The sequence below is a fragment of the Streptopelia decaocto genome, assembly GCF_964273445.1.
Source record: "Streptopelia decaocto genome assembly, chromosome: 2".
NCBI classification, from domain to species: domain Eukaryota; kingdom Metazoa; phylum Chordata; class Aves; order Columbiformes; family Columbidae; genus Streptopelia; species Streptopelia decaocto.
In genome coordinates this window covers 129,938,989-129,956,868 of record NC_138655.1, presented here as the reverse complement: position 1 = coordinate 129,956,868, position 17,880 = coordinate 129,938,989, and the positions used below count along the sequence as shown (strand labels likewise).

General features: G+C 39.4%; 1 protein-coding gene across 3 annotated transcripts in view; it reads right to left on the bottom strand.

Annotated features, from left to right (window-relative positions):
• HYCC1 (hyccin PI4KA lipid kinase complex subunit 1) overlaps positions 1-17,880 on the bottom strand; it is a 46,590-nt gene that overhangs the window by 22,869 nt on the left and 5,841 nt on the right. For all 3 annotated transcript variants that reach the window (XM_082046955.1, XM_082046957.1, XM_082046956.1), the window contains exon 2: positions 265-343. In XM_082046955.1, the coding sequence (XP_081903081.1) occupies positions 265-315 (51 nt within the window). In that variant the 5' untranslated portion in view covers positions 316-343. The remainder of the gene's footprint in view (positions 1-264; positions 344-17,880) is intronic.

Genomic DNA, 17,880 nt, shown 5'->3' with positions numbered 1-17,880 from the left:
CAAAACCCATAGTCAAGTCCATACTTTAACCAACAAGACCATTCACCTACGATACCCACTTTCAGCCTTTGTATCAGAAAGTATGTAATCCCAAAGAGGACAAGGAAAAAAAATTCTGTCAAGCAGACATTTGTATATATCACATTATCTTAGCAAAATCCACGGTTACTATTTTTCTTCACTTTCTACAGTTATTGAGTACTGTTGCACAGTGCTCCAGCAGTGATTCAAACACCATGGGCTAAATATCTGACAGTATATTACCTTGAACTCTGATAACCACTCCTCCACAGTCCCAGTATCCACAGCTAACATCTTCCAGCATCCGCTCCAAACCTTCAGCCTGAAAGAATGAGTAAACAGTTTGTGAAAACTATGTAACCACTGCATTAAGCAGATGATGAAAATTAAGTTCCTGGGAATATTTTTAAAAATTTTATCATGCTTTTACTTGTTTAACATTTCACATACTGACATTACTTTGAACTTTAATTCTACCTAACTTAAGCAAGCTGCTGGAAGCATTCAGCACGGGAGTCTTCACATACAGCAGTTTAATAAATTCCAAACATGTATTGCGTGGGAAGCTCAATAAGTCAAAGATTTGCAGAAATGGCATTTTGAAAAAAGAAAATATTACCTTCTCAATTTCAATTTATTTTTCAGCTTACAGAACTCGAGAGAAAACTGTATGGACTCCCTGAAAAGAAATAACTGTTCAGGTTTTTTTCTAGTCAACTGCTATTCCTAACTTGGAAAAGGTCACTGAATAAAGGCTGATGGAAAAATCTTTCAATCCTCCCCCACCGTGGCAACTGCAAGACAACAAGCCTGCTGCCTCAGCATGGAGCCTATGACAGACTCCCTGCCCAACGTCCTGCACAATCTCAGACACAGTAAGTTCATCAGTACTAAGACTTGAACATGAGACAAGCAGAGTGGCTTTTGAAACTCATTTCTGATTTCTCTTAGTTTTTGAGAAAACACTTTAAAACAACTGTCCTTTGGAACGGCTTATTCTGAAACAAAGACCACCATATCACTAAGATACCAAAGTAATAAAATTTAAAATAGTATGCTGTGGGGAATTCCCTAGGCATAGGTAAATTATCACAGAAACACAGAATTTTAGGGATTGGAAGGGACCTCATCTAGTCCAATCCCCCTGCTGGAGCAGGAACACCTAGATGAGGTTACACAGGAAGGTGTCCAGGCAGGTCTTTAATGTCTCCAGAGAAGGAGACTCCACAACCTCCCTGGGCAGCCTGTTCCAGGGCTCTGTCACCCTCACTGTGAAGAAGTTTCTTCTCATATTTAAATGGAACCTCCTGTGTTCCAGTTTGTACTCATTACCCCTTGTCTTATTATTGGTTGTCACTGAGAAGAGCCTGGCTCCATCCTCATGACACTCACCCTTTACATATTTATAAACATTAATAAGGTCACCCCTCAGTCTCCTCCAAGCTAAAGAGCCCCAGCTCCCTCAGCCTTTCCTCATAAGGGAGATGCTCCACTCCCTTAATCATCTTCGTTGCCCTGCGCTGGACTCTCTCCAGCAGTTCCCTGTCCTTCTTGAACTGAGGGGCCCAGAACCGGACACAATATTCCAGGTGTGGTCTCACCAGGGCAGAGTAGAGGGGGAGGAGAACCTCTCTCATCCTACTGACCACACCCCTTCTAATATACCCTTATTCAAAAATGCACATTAGCTTACCCAAATTGTGACCATAGATTTCAAACAATGACAAGATTAAATACTCATCTGAGGAAAAAAATAACACTTACTCAGTGAAATGTCCAGTTACATGAGATATCCCATCAAGTTTTGTTTTGCCAGTTTAAAATTAGTTATGAAATACTGATACCAAAGTATGGGCTTGTTGATGAAAGACAAACAAGGAAAAGAGAGGAAGGAAGAATTGCATTGTATAACATATTTTGTTCTGAAATCAGGACTGTAGTAGAATATATCCAAAGAATTTAAAGAAGTTTAAAAGGAGAAGAAGCAGATATTATAATAGTGAGAGCTCACTATAACCCTCTAAAGCAAGGAGAAAAAAAATACTCAAGTAAGACTTTAAGTAAAGAGAAACCAAAAAAACTCTCTCAATGCATAGGTTATGAGGAAACCAATATTCAGACATGAATGGCAAAAGAAATAAAATTGAATAAGCTGTCCAGCAACTTCTTGAATAATTTTGATATACAATAACAGTGTAAGCAGCTGTAGATTTTCATACCTCCTTACTAGCACCATCATTAAATAAATGACCTGGTCAGGTGAATCCATGGGGAACCAGGTAGGGCAATCTGCTCTTACAACCACAAGAAGACAGGCAAGTCTGCACAAAGCATAGAAGACCAGTGTTTTCTGAGGATGAAAGGGCAACAAGGAAGGACTAAGAAAATATGAGCCACACTGGGCTAGATTTAATTTCTGGGAACAAGAGCAGTAGTAGCTGTAAACACCTAGGCGATAAAATGTAGCAGCTCCACTAAGAGGCTTCTGGCAGGAAGAGATTGGGGCAGCTCTGTGAGAAGTATACCAGCAACATCAGGTGAGGCAGATGACAATGCACAGCCAAATGAGGAAAGTGACAGACCAGGTTGGCAAGCAAAGGGTAATGGAGCTAACCAGCCCCCCTTTTCCCCACCTCAAACGCAAGCACTCAAACAAAGCACTGCCTGCAGGACAGCGTGATGGAGGAAGCTCTCTCACCTTTTCTAGCAAATCAGCACAACTGAGTGCCCCTGTGAAGTGCCCATACACCCACACACATGCAGCACAGAGACCGAGCAGGAGGAATTAGTGGTCTGAGTGTGACTGCAGGGCTGCAATCTCAATGGTATCATCAAGACACCACAGCACAGCTCACACAACCAGAGTACTGCCATGGCTTGATATGGGCTCTGTAAGGACAGTCTGGGATTGAGCTCTACCCTGCAATGGATGATGAAACAGCTGAGAGCCTATGGGTCACAGATGAGAGGGCAAGCAGACACCTGTAAATGTCATCCATGTTGGTCTACTTATTACCCAATCAAGACAAAATATGCGAGACCTTATTCACATAAGAAGCCTCACATTTCCAGGCACCTGGTCCTCACGTAGAACATGAATTAACCTGATATCTCCTGGAAGGGCAACACAACAGGTAACAAGCAACCCAGGGGGTTTTGGGAGTGCACTGATCTTAAATTCCTGAAACTGGTTACTGAGGAGCCAACAAGGGCTGGCACTCTGCTGAACATTGTAATTACAAACATGGAAAACTGGGCAGTGATGTGAGGATCAGAGCAGCTATAGCTGTACATAATAGAGCACAGGATTCCAAGAGGAAGAGGGATCAAAGCAAGGAGGATCAACACCAATCAAAAATGGTTCCCAGGCTTTCGCAAAAATACCATCAGCAACAGGAAGAGTAGGGGAAAATAGGGCTCCATGGCTGGGTGGAGCAGAGGACCTGCTGACAAGGGATATGGGAAAGGCCAAGGTACCCACTGCAGACTTTACCAGCAAGAGCAGCCCTCAGGAATCCCAGGCCTCTGAGCACAGGACATGGCCTCAGTCCCCAGGCTCAAAGGGCTGTGACCAGTGGCACAAAGCCCAGCTGGAAGGCCTGGCCTTACTGGTGTATGCCAGGGGTCAATACCCAGGCCAGGACCATCTAACATCTTCATTAATGAAGACGGATGACAGGACAGAGCTCACCCTTAGCACGTTTGCAGATAACACAAACCCAAGAGGGAAGGTCGATACAGGCACAAGACATGAGCCGACACGTGAATCTCAGGAAGTTTACAGGCCAGCGCCAAGTCCTGCCCCTGGGGACAAACCCCCCAGGCACCAGCACACACAGGGGTCAGACAGCTGGAAAGCAGCTTTGCAGAAAAAGCCCTGGAGGTCTTCACGAACAAGGGGAACGTGAGCCAGCAACACAGAGCCTCACAGCAAAGATGCCCAACCAGCAGATCACCAGCAGGTCATGGGAGGTGATCCTTCCCTGTACTCAGCCAGGGTGACACACATTTAGAGCACTGGGCTCCCCAGCAAAACAGACACATGGACATATTTGAGAGAGTTTGGGAAAGGGCCACAAAGCTGATGGATGAACTGAAGCATCTCTTACATGAGGAGAGGCTGGAACTGTTAAGCCTGGAGAAGGCTCACAGGGACTTTATGAATGTAGATAATTACATGAGGGGAAGGAATAAAGAAGACAGAGCCAGGTTCTTTCCACTGATGTCCTGTAACAGGACAAAAGGCAACAGGCAAAAACTGAAATACACTACAAGAGGGTTTAAATGTAATTTCATGTAAGGGTTATTGAACACTGCAACTGACTGCCCAGAATGGTTGAGAAGTCTCCACCCATGGAGATATTCAAAGTCCAGTTGGACAAGATCCTGAGCAACTTATTCTAATTTTCACTACTTTGAGCAAAGAAGTTTGAACTTGATGATCTCCAGAATTCCATTCAAACCTCATCCACTTTGTGCATCTACAAAGAAATGAGAAGGATTGCAATGAAGGAAACTCATCTAGCTAAATACCAACTCTTTCTGACAAGCACTGCTGGTTTCTAAAGTATGATGATGACAATACAGATTAGTGGCCTCTATATGGTATAGGTCATGTGTCAAACCCTGCTGTGAAGTGAGGCTTTTAATGATGCTGCTCTTGCAGCCCAGAAAGCCAGCTGTATCCTGTGCTGCATCAAAAGAAGAGTGACCAGCAGGTCAAGGGAGGTGATTCTCCCCTTCTGCTCTCGTGAGACCCCACCTGGAATGCGGCATTCAGCTTTGGGGCCCCCAACATAAGAAGGACATGGACCTGTTGGAGCAAGTCCAGAGGAGGCCACAAAGATGATCAGAGGGCTGGAGCACCCCTGGTATGAAGACAGGCTGAGAGAGTTGGAGTTGTTCAGCCTGGAGAAGAAAAGACTCCAGGGAGGCCTTATAGTAGCCTTTCAACATAAAGGGGACGTACAAGAAACCTGGAGAGGGATTTTTACAAGGGCATGTAGTGACAGGACAAGGGGTAATGGCTTTAAACTGAAAGAGGATGGGATTTAGATCAGATATAACAACGAAATTCTCCACCATGGGGGTGATGAGGCACTGGAACAGGCTGCCCAGAGAAGCTGTGGATGCCCCATACCTGTAAGTGTTCAAGGCCAGGCTGGATGGCACTTTGAGCAACCTGGTCTAGTGGAAGGTATCCCTGTCCATGGTAGGGGAGTTGGAACTAGATGATCTCTAAGGTCCCTTCCAACCCAAACTATACTATAATACTGTGTGCTAACCACACAAAGGCTAGTCCTACTACAATTACTGAAGCAACAACTTTCATCAGTTCCTACAGAATCACACACTCTACTAGCCCTACTTTCATTCCTGTGAAGGCAGACAAAGGTCTTAGCAATGTTTCATGCTTTAGAAGAGCTGACAATAGTAACCATTCCCTACTGAGCCCCATTAACAGCACAAATGCCTGTGCTAATATTGACTGTTTAAAGCAAGAAACTCTTAATTTAAAAGTGTTCACAGAAGTCCTGGATACTCCAGTTCATAACTGACACCGCATTTATGAAAGAGATGCATTTTTTCACCTATTTCTACTGATTCATCAAGAATTATGTTCAGATTAAAGGTTCCCAGAGAACACAGGATTCATTTGACCAGTATGAACAATAAGAGCATCCTTGACTGGCATTATCCATTGGACTAAGGACAATACTTCTAACTTTTATGACAGTATATTTGAAGGCAAGTATCTCTTTATTTTTTTTCTCAAAAAACATGAACTTTTGAAACAAAATCTACCAAAAGCTGAATTAAAAGAAACAGGACGAAGTTTTTGCTGAGCAGGTCATTGATTTTTAAAGTAGCAGAGACATTCCACTGAGAGTTAAGACATTTGAGCACACAGAAAATAGACTGTCCTTATTTTACCTTCAAGTACTAAAACATGTATATACCCTTCTGAATACACTGTTTAACCTCAAGCACATATGCATCCACAGCAATACACATTTGAGTGTCACAAATAACAAATCTAATTTTATAATTATTTCCCCTGAAGACAAAGATTAAGATTATCTGTTAGATTGATCTCCCCCTAGAAGGAAACAAACCTCAAGTCCACACATCAGGTGTGTGGGATCTGTTAAAACAGGCAGACACTTCTTGTTTTGCTGAGGATTGCCACATTTTCTGCTACCTAAATAACGTTATCTTGGTCTGCAACAATATATGGAGAGAGTCAGCAAACCCAAGACTGTTCTAAAGAAAGAATTAACAAATTTCAGTTAACAAAACAATTTTTTCTGAAGCCTATAGAAAGTTTGCAAAAAGTAACTCTGAAATGGATTTTTTAAACACAAAGTGGATCAAAATAAGGCCTAATTCATAGCATTTGTTAACATTTTACAGAAAAGAAAATCCCAAAAGGATTAAAAAAGAATGCCTTAATTATAGCTCCGTTTGAGTGGATTCAACTGCAAGATATAGGCCACCGTAAGCATTAGATGCCCCAGTTACTATGGAATTAAAGCAACACAAAGCGGATAAAGTAAGTGTATGCTACTTTGAAAAAAAGCTGTAAAATTTTATTAAGTATGTACTTTATAAATACCAAAATCATAATGAAAATTCAAACAATACAGCAAGCACTGCACAACATTTCCCCCCAAAAATAAAGATTTATTTTAAAGTATATCAGCATGTAACTCCCTTTCAATAGACTTTTTTCCCTGGTCTCTTGCTCTTGAGTCCCTGGAAAGAGCTCAGATGAGTGAAGTTTGAGAATTTCTTTAAAAATGAATTGCTTTTGTCCCCACAAATCAAACAATACTTTAACTAAAACTGACAAGCAGCTTCCAGTGCTCCTCATTTCAACAAGAATTCAACTCTAGGTGAACCTGCTTTAGCAGGTGGGTTGGACTAGATCATCTCCAGAGGTCCCTCTCAAGGCCAACCACTCTGTGATAAGGATCAAGCCCACTCCCTGTTTTGTGAAATTAAGAGGCAGAGTCATTTGGATGTCCTGATGGAAGACAGTTGCAGGAAAGAGGACAAAGTACCAAAGATTCAAATTATACCACAAAATTAATTGTGATGGATCTCAGTAATAGTCAGGTTGCCTCATCTCTGTTGAACATGAAATAAAGCAACTTTAGGTGACACTCCTTCATTGCAGGTCCCACAACATTACTTCACATTTGCCACCTGATGAAAGCATGCATATCTACTGCAGCCCAGCTAACACATGGCAAATTTATGTGTGTGTTTATGCTCTGTCAGTTAAGAGCACTTCGGAGTATTTTCCACAAGACTCTCAGCTTGGATTAGCAGCAAGAAATAGGATTTATACTAAACAATAATTAACAAACTAGCTTTCCTAGTAGAACATCTATTTAAAGTAAGCACACATAAAGCCATAGAGCCCTTACTAATCTCTAACATTGGAATGCTAGGACATATGCAACTTGAGCTCTAATAGCAACAAGAGGAAAATAAGACTAACTTACATTCCACTCAAAGTCTGCAATCCATTTTGATATAGCTTGAGGTAAGACTGTTCTCTGGATCTGTTTCCAAGTAATAAGCAGCCTCTGAGAGCTGTAAATTGATCTTACTCTATTCTAATACTATCATAAAACTCTTATTACATAGGAGATATCAACTTTTGCTTTGTTCCAAGATGACTAGTACAACTGGAATAAGATATCAAGCAAGTTTATCTGACAAAAGCAAGTCTCATTTGGAAGAGACTTGTACAAGGTCTCTACAAAGACTGTTCTGTTTTCCATTACAGTACAAATACAACAGGACCTTACTGAACTTACTGTTTTTAATAGAGGGGGGAGAAAAAGTTGCTATGCAATGAGCTGGTGGAGGGCGAGTCAAGATGAATTAAGATGTATTCTCTGGTAAACTCACTAATGGATCTACCTACTTAAGTGGCTTCATACCTGTTTTTCATACCTGTCACTCTAGACATTTTTAATACAATAATATCAGATCATAGCCTTGAATGAAATCACAGAGAACACATGCACAGGTCGTTCTTTAAAAAGAAATTCTCACAAGAGGTGGCTTTCCTATTCTTTAAAGCTACCCAGCCTTTGTAGAATTCATCCACATAACACGTGTGTAAATGAAATCTGGATTAAGTACAAGGAGGCTGGACTTGGACACAGAATGAACTCTTCAGTTCTGCAGAGCTGACCTTCTGGAAACACAGCATTACACATTTGCTAGTGGAAGTTACAGAGCTGGAAAAAACAAAACCAGGAGCCAAAAACCGCTCAAGTCCCATCCCCTGGGAATTGCTTGAAGAAGATGGAAAACATATACTGTGTCCTTACCTAATCTGAAAAGTATCTGCTTGGAAGTTTGTACTATTTGCTAAGAACATTTTTTTTAGCCTAAGGGAAACACAGAGCAGAAAATTAAAATTTTTATCAACTATCAGCCAAATCTGTCAACTCATCCCAGAAGACAAACGAAGTAAATTTATGGGCATTGTGTTAGGATGTATTAGACCCATAAGAGATCAAGTCTCTGGTATACATTGATCTTGTATTCTATAGTAGTTTGTATACATAAAGTAGGGAAGGGCCAATTAGGACTCAACTTTCCTTACCCTTTGAAGTGGTACTAGTATTAAAAACTTTTTAATCAGCTCTACATCATGCATCAATTCCACTTAAGGACTAGAGTCTATACTTAAAATTTACATTGCTGAAACCTTTTCTCTCCCAACTTGTTTCAGAGACAATGACACAATCTTTGGTAAGCCTCAGAACAGTCAACAGCACTCAGCAAGTATATTATTGAATAAATTGCCAAAGAAGAGAATGTATTTTCCTGATGTTAATGCACAACTCACTCAAGTGGTACAGTGACCTGTTCATTTACTATATAATTTTGAATATCGTCAAGCTAACCTGTTCAAACAGATATCTGCAGGTGCAGTAATGGGTAGCAAATCATTCAAAGTCTCTTGAGAAAAAGAAACCAATGCTGCTGTGGACTCCAAAAACCACAGGTTCTGGCCAGTTTCAGAAACCACAAAGCTCAGGTCTGACTTCTTGACATTTTTCAAACTTGCACAAAGAAACAAAACCCCCATTGTGTTAAGCCTGAAACAGTCACATGCTCTATTCAAATACACAATGCAAGCAGTGCTCAAAGACTCAGTATCAAAATTTTCTGATAATTGCTATCTTCAGTGTAAAATCAGGTAGTGTCAACAAGATAGCTACAGTACACCAAGCACCACTGACTGAGGCTCAAGCAAATTCCTAAAATGACAAGAGACGGCTGTTCAGCACCTTCTAAAAGAGAACTAACAAGCATTAGCTGAAACTATAGGTGAGAGGCTCAAAACAAAGAGAAGGAGTTACCAAAAGCAATGCATTGAGTCCCAAGACCAAGTATGTCAACTTTACCTAAAAGCACAGTAAAAAGAAGCCTGCATACATTCATGGAAGAATTCATCCACAGCCCCTATATATATGTAAGCACTTCTTCCAGTTCAGAAAGTTAAAGCCAGAAGTTACTCCCCCAGAACACTCTTGGAGCTTCCCCTGCCAGTTCCTTTCTAGGCCTCTATTAACAACCACTGTTAAACAATGAGGTTTTAGAAATTCTGGTCTGATTTGGTATGGTCATTACTGCAGTTTTCTTCACAATACGGCAGTGAACCTATACAAAGGTAATGGTTTTAAACATGTTTGTTCCCAGTGGTCTGTAAAGGTTACTGTACCTTAGGAACTGAAAATGCAGTTAATTTGAATTTCATCTTGCCAAGGGCATTTTTCAGTTTTGCTAATTCTCCCCCACCCCACCCCATTGCTGCCAGAAACAACCGCCTTATTTGCAGCTTACACTTTGGATCACAATGTGGAACATCAGCCTCCAAGAGTCAGAGGTCAATGGACTTTTCCATGACATAGATTTAAACGAGACTTCCTGGGATTGTGCACATATGCTTCTTGAACAGTTTACACTTGGAATATGACAAGTGAGAGAGATCTGCACATCAAATGGAAAAGTCCTCCTGAATGACAACTGTTAAAAAGTTTTAAAATCATAGGGCTCATAATATTCAGCCACAAATGGACGACAGACATCAATTCAGTTTTGATGCCAGCAAATAAGTAAAAAACAAAGTTACTCTAAAGAAAGAAAGTATACATTACCTAGACTGTATAGAAACTATAAATAACTGTCTTAAATAAGTTGTTTCTTCTGCAAAGGATCCAGCACCATAGAGTACAGATGCTTTGCAGCCCAGAAACCTACACAGAAATATGTGGCTTATCAAACTGTAACTCAACCTTCTACAACCTTGCAATTCTGCCAACAGGAAAAACAAACAAACAAACCAAAACAAAAAACACAAACACCTACAGTTGAGGTCATAATGCCATTTACGATGCTGGCAAATAGTCATATGGGCACACATGACCCAAAACATTAATGCTTTCTAAAAAGTTTCGAGCAGAAGGTAGGATCCCCATAAGCACAGGCTTTTGAAGATTTTAATCCTGATCTTTGACTCCAGGCAATTATATTTGCTCAATTTCAGATTAAGAAACAACAATTACAAACCACCTTTGTATGTAACTAACCTTGTACTTGCCCTTTACCAGAAAGGAGATAACTCTCTCAAGACAATCAAATGACTCGTGCCAGCTGAACAACTCACTGAGATAGACATATAAGATTACACATTGATATATTCACTTGAATTTATACAAGCCATAGTAAATCAGATTTATATTGTTAAAGCAGTACAAAAGCAGCCATAGCCATACAGTGCCAAACTGAAGAGGAAGTAATTTCTAGAGCTTGAATGTTTTTTTTTAAATCCTACTTTACTATTATTCCTTGCCACCTTCCACACAAAAGCACACTGTAAGTACAACTGCCATGCTGATAACCACAGAGTCAGTCAAAACTGACCATCTGCAAGCCAACTTGCTCCAGTTACATCCCGTTCTGCAGCTTGCAAAAGCCCTACTCTCTTTCAAACTATTTCATTTGCAGTGTATCCTCAAGGGTTAGCTTTTCTATCATCTGTAATATACCAATAGTTACATTCATTACAGGAAAATAAGAGCTATTACTTTCAAAACAGTTTTTCTTAGCAGATGAAAAATACTTGTTTCCTATTTTCTTTTACTCCATGCAAACACTATTGTTTACATCTTGTTAAATCTTTAAGAAAGAACAAATATAACCAGCCTACTCTTAGATAAATAAAACACAGGTAGTTGAAAAATCTTGTCTTAAAGTATGTTCTTTTTTATTCTGGATTAAAATAGTTAACAGTTTAACATAAATTTAAAAATCAAGGTAATAACTATATGCATCAAAAGGAAAGATAATTTAAAGTAGCATTAAAGTGAGTACAACCACAAGCTTAGCCAAATATATGTGAAACAACAAAAAGAAATGTGTATAAGGGAACAGTGTGCTAATACTACAAAAGTGACCTAATCCACATAGGTTTTCCAGTTTTTGCTTTAGCCACAAAATCCCCTAGGATTAAAATAAACAAAATTCCATAATAATAAAATAAAGGTATCTTTATGCTTTGGTAAGAACAAACTAGAAAGCTTTAGAAATGTTGTCTGTTTTCTATGTATCTGCACTTCTGCAACTTGTGTCAAGGACATCTCTGAGCCTGCAATCCTGCAGCAGATGACACAGCACCCTCACCACTTCTGTAGGGAAAGCAGCGCTGCACAAGTTCACCACTCACAAAAAACTTTCTCTACGGAACCCCAAGCAAAGCAAACTTACTGTTCTCATGTGCCCTAGTTTCCCTAAGCCCAAAGTATGCTGCATCCCAGAGAAGTCACGAAATTCCCTTAAGCTTAAAGACAACTTAAAATAGTGAACTGAAATAAAATATTTGGAGAGCATAATCATATTGCAGCTCTTGTTTCAGTGTTGCATACAAGCCCTGAACCAACCAATGGACTTTTCAAGAGCGTAGACCACTATTTTGGTAGCAATGCCATGACCTCAAGTTCCTTGCCTCCTCAAACTTTAGTGCTACTATAGTATACCTTTACTGGTAGTTAGTCATTTAATCTAGCTGTTTGTGAAGTCTGTTTTCTGCAAGCTAGTTCTAAAAACATGTTTTCCTTTCTAAGTGAAACCTGCAAGTCATCTCAAGTTAGAGTTCACTCAGAACTTTCAGCCACATATCAAAAAAAGGTGTCAGGTAATTCAGCTTGCTGGAAAGACTCTCAGTGTACAGCATGCATATGCAGATGCTGCACAAAAGCTTGAGTTGACCTAAAAAGCATATGGAGAATTGAGCAGAGGTTGTACTTCACCTCTGAGCATCAACTGTTAAAGGTACAATTCCAACACCTTCTACCATTACAGCATGTTGTTGCAGCTAAAGCATCCAACTAGCAAGTAGTTTAGCAGTGACTTATCACAAGGAAAAGACTCAGCTCACAAAGTACGGACGGAAGTTTGAGCAGGCTCTTCACCTTCCATTTTTAATACTCTCAACCTTCTACTTTTAGTAGCAACATCAAGAATGCAACACTTTTGGCCAGAACTTCCCAATGCCACTGGCCAAGAATGAGATTTCAGGATATTCTGCCTATTTCCAATGCCTTTCTAAGTTTCTGCACCTCGTTTAACTAGAAAGGCAGAGATGCCTACCTGCAAGCCATGGACTGACTTCAAAAGATACTACACGAGCCCCATGAGGAAGAAATTCAGTAGCAGCTCTTGGGACCTCATTTCAACTGAATCTTCCTTCTGCCTTCACAAAACGTGGGCAGCTCCACAAACTAAGAACTACATTACAAAAGTTCAAGGTGCTTTAGAAGTGACTTATTTTTATTTGCTAAAAATCAGTTATTACAAGTTCTAAATACTTTTTAAATAGTATTACTAGCATGAGAAGCATTTAAAGAGAATTCTGTCTGCTTTGAAATCATACCCTCCTTCACCAGACAGTTGCACATGTCTAGTTACAACTTCCCTCTACAACCTGGTCTCCTACTCTGCAGGCATTCATAAATTTTCATGTATCCATCAATATGAACTATCCTTTCAAAACATTTCCACTTGTAGCTGAGAAAATCCAGCACATTGCATCTGAAATAGGCATTAAACTATGCTTTTGGCATAAATCCTTAGACAGGTCAATGACTTGGATTTCCTGGAAACAGGCTTTAAAGAACTTAGTACAAGGAAGAATAACCCTTACAGTGTGCTTACCAAGAGTAGATCTACAATGTAGTGTAATAACATCAGACATGATCAAATATGACTGTAAGAGTTTGATTTTACTTTTACTCCAAAGCACTTATTTAAAATAAGTGCTATGATACGTCCCATGACCCTAACCTTACTAATGCAGCAACACTAGCACTCTTTATAACTTAATATTTGCAAAATATTATCTCCAGTATACCATTCTATCATATCACTAAAGATCATGAGGCAAAAGCAGGAATACACCACAGACTTCATAGCAAAAAGAGGTTTATGGTAGTCTATTCATCCACATTTTAGTAGCTCATTTTGACAGAAATAAACTATATTAAGGTGCATTTTCCAGAGGAGAGGTATGAGGTTTAACAAGGCCAAATGTTGAGTCCTGCACTTGGGTCACAAAAATCCCAATTCAATGCTCCAAGCTCGGGGAAGAGTGGCTGGAAAGCTGCCTGGTGGAAAAGGACCGGGGGGTGTTGATTTACAGCTGGCTGAACATGAGCCAGCAGTGTGCCCAGGTGGCCAAGAAGGTCAACAGCATCCTGGCTTGTATCAGGAATAGTGTGGCCAGCAGGACTAGACAAGTGATCGCCCCCCAGTACTCAGCACTGGTGAGGCCCCACCTTGAATCCTGTGTTCAGTTTTGGGCCCCTCACTACAAGAAACACATTGAGGTGCTGGGGAGAGTTCAGAGGAGGGTGACCAGGCTAGTGAGAGGCCTGGAGCACAAGTATGATGAGGAATGGTCGAAAGATCTGGGGCTGTTTGGCCTGGAGGAGAGGAGGCTAAGGAGAGACCTTATCACTGTCTACAGCTACCTGAAAGGAGGTTGTAGCACGGAGGGTGTTGGTCTCTCTTCCAAGTAACAAGCGATAGGACAAGAAGAAATGGCCTCAGGTTGTGCCAGGGGATATTTAGCTTGGATATTAGGTAACGTTTCTTCACGGAAAGGATTGCCAGGCAATGGAAGAGGCTGCCCACGGAAGTGGTTGAGTCACCATCCCTGAAGATGTTTAAAAGACACATAGACAAGGTTCTTAGGGACATGGTTTAGTGGTGGACTTGACAGTGTTAGGTTAATGGTTAGACTCAATTATCTCAAAGGTCTCTTCCAACCAAAATGATTCTATGACTCTATGATCAATACTGAAAACAACCTTAGGATTTAGTTTGCTTTGAGTGGTTTTGGATTGCTCCCTGTTAAGTTACAGAATTAGAATGAATCATCAATACATGCACATAATGCTGTGTTAAACAGCTTCAGGAAAAATATGCTTTATCTCTCCATGGCAGTTTTCTTCCTCGTATCTTTCCTTCCTCCCCCAACAACAGCCTTCCTGCACAAGCCTGTTATACTCACAAGACTGGACATTTTAATTTGAAAAACATTTCAGAACACCCAAGAAAAACTTTGTGGTGGTTTTGTTTTGGTTTTTTTTTTGTGGTGTTGTTTTTTGCTTGTTTGTTTACATGCTTTATAAGCAACAGAAAAACATGACTTTTTTAGTAAAACTTTTTAAAAGTAACAGCAGGACCCACATTTCTGTCTCATTCAGAAAAGATACATCCAACACATTAAATGCTCTATTATCATATATAATTTCAATGCTGTAGTACAGACGTGTGCACAACTTGAAGTCTCAGACAATTTATTACCCTGTACGTCTTGCTCTGTATTGTAACGTTTTCTAAAAAGTCAAATCCCAAAAGCATAATAGTGGCAAAGCAGAAAAAAGTGTTAATTGTCTTACATTGTAGGGCATATTAATTTAGACTGAATTCCTATTAGAAGAAAAAGCTTTTTAGGTAAAATGTTCCCACTTGATGAAAGCATCTAAAGCTCAGAATATTAATTATTCGAATAAAGAAATACAAATCTAATGAAACTCAAGTTACATAGGGTCTGGAGAGACTTTTATTTGAGCAATTCAGTACAGATTTCCAAGATAAATGGTAATCAAGTAATCTGCCATTGTTCCAAAGCCATAACAAAGTTTCTACTGGATTTATATTGATATTGCTTAGGTAGCAGAAAAGAGTTTAAGATTAAAAATAGTGGAGCAAGCATTCATTTTCTTTTCCCGTTTCTTTTATTTGCATTGTCATTAAATCTCAAGATGTCTTCTGCTCAAGACAGGCCTGGTGTCTAAGTGCATTCTTTAAGACCTTCATATCTAGTATTTCTAGAATAAGTGAGCAGTTTTTCAATATTCAGTTATAAATTCAGAGCCCTGGTCTAGAGCACAGACTTCAGGATTTAGAGCCCGACAATTATTTCTGTAGCCTAACAACAAAGTAGTCAAATTTTTTTCTATAATAACCTGAAGTCCACGAACTTGCAACTTGATTTAGCGCATCCTGTTTAAAAGCAGCAACTGAAAAGTCACTTGAATGGCAGATGGAATTATGACAATACATGCAAATTGGTCATTGACTACACATGTATTTGGGACACAGTGGACTCAAATGAACCAGAGCCGAATGACATCAATACAGCTTAATAACCCTAGGAAGCAATATGTTGTGTTCAAAAATAAAGGTCATATCCATAGGAAAGGGGAGTTGTAGTGATCCAAGAGCAGAGTAAAAAAAAATAAATATAATCTCAGTGAAGAGATTATAAACAGTATGACATTCGAGGGGTGGGTGTTAATAACGGCACAACACAGAAGGATCATATTTATCATTTAAAATCAGCAGACACATTTAAGGAACCCCTTGAAGGGTAAAAGTGGCATTATTTGGTTCCTGTTTCATCAGTTAACTTCCTGCTCACACTTTTGTCAGTTCCTCTGTCTACTGCACAAGCAGAGACCTTCTTTTAGGTGTTCCTTCTTCCCTTGATGTCAAACTCACATCCTACTGCTGCTACTGAATTTATATAGGACTTTTACCACACCAAAAACAAGTTGTAAATGGTTAAGTTAGTTAGTCCTTGTCACTGTTTCACTAGATTGCAGCAACTTTGTGAACGTAGGTGAATTATCATCCACTTATTTGCCAGAATAGGACAAAATATCTAAGACACTTTTAAATACCACTAAAATGGGAAAGAATCAAAGATTTTCATTACTTTCTTAAGGAACAAATGAATGTAGACATTACATATGCAAAGGAACTGCATGGTATAGAGACATTCTCTGATTATGCTAAGTTTCAGGTGGAAAATCCTTATCAGTTTTCCTTGTACAGCTACAGCTTGCCAGTAATATCAATTTGGGATAAAATATCCCTGCATAAATAACCACTACATTCTAGTAAGAACTCTTGGTAAACAACGAAAATGCACATGCTTCACACACTCTTAAATCTTGGTGTAAGACAAAAAGAATAGTATTGAAAATATGTAAGCCAAACAAAAGTTACTAAGGCAGCAAAAATATTAAAAGTCATAGAGATTGCTAATCTGCTCAGTCAATCTCTAACATGATGCAAAAGTGCTGGAAGGACAGATCTGCTGTATTTTCACACATTACAGAAAATTCAACAAAACTGCAACCAATTCTAGCTTAAAAAAAAAAAAAAGAAACACACACAACACAGAATTCTGATACTTCAAGCAGTATCATTGAGTACTCTGCAAAACAGATGTTCCCTTTGTTGTGTTTCACTAAGTAACATGGCAAATTTGATTGTCTGAAGTACAGTGTCGCAAAAATACCCATCATTTACAGTACTGACATAAAACGCTGCAGAGAAAACAGGTAGAAGGGAAAGACGCTTGATTTTTTTCCCCCCTCAGCTTTACAATTAAATATAAGTCTCATTCTCTCAAGACAGGCAGCAGGAACTGGTAAATACTATACCAGCACTGGCAAAGCTACAAAATGCATGTGTAAGCGGACGCACAGAATTACTGTCAAAAGCCTCCCACCTGCTCCCCTGGCTGCTGCACTGGGAATTTAGTTCAAAGCAGGAAAAAAAAAATGCAGGAGCCTATTAGTCTTTCTAGACCTGACATATGGAGTCAATATAACTGGGAGTATGAGAGACATAAGTGTAAAGACTACAGCTTATTGAGTCTAAAAGCTGTAACTGAGTAAAAGCAGTAGCACATCTGCAGCATGTGACATGAAGCAGATAAGTATTTTGGCACAACCCAAATTAAGTAAATAGGGAGGGTATTATTTTAGCTGAGCAGACAGTAATTGGTTCAGCCAGATGTGCTACTAACCATAAATTGTAGAATAATATTCAGAATTTCACTTGTAAAATCCACTCTAGAGCTACTGTAAGAAACATAAAATTGTTGCTTTAGCATTAAGTACCAAGAGCTAAGGAATTCCTAAACATCACTCCTCCCCACGATTTAAAAAAAAATTCCTTTTATCAGCCTAACACAAAATATATGATGTTGTAGTCTGATTTTGCAACTTACTTCAACTCTGGAAAAGTAATACAACATCCTTCAGCCAGCAAACACTGAGAAGAAATGTTACTGGAGAAAAAGCTTTTAATTTTGTATCTGGAGATCCTATAGCCTGCTTCCTCAGATAGAGATGTTACTATAGTATACCCAACATGTCTTTCATAATAGACTGTTTGAAAATATTCACAGTAACCTAATGTTCAAAGATGTTGGCATTTTTTAAATATTTATTTAATCACCTTAATGCT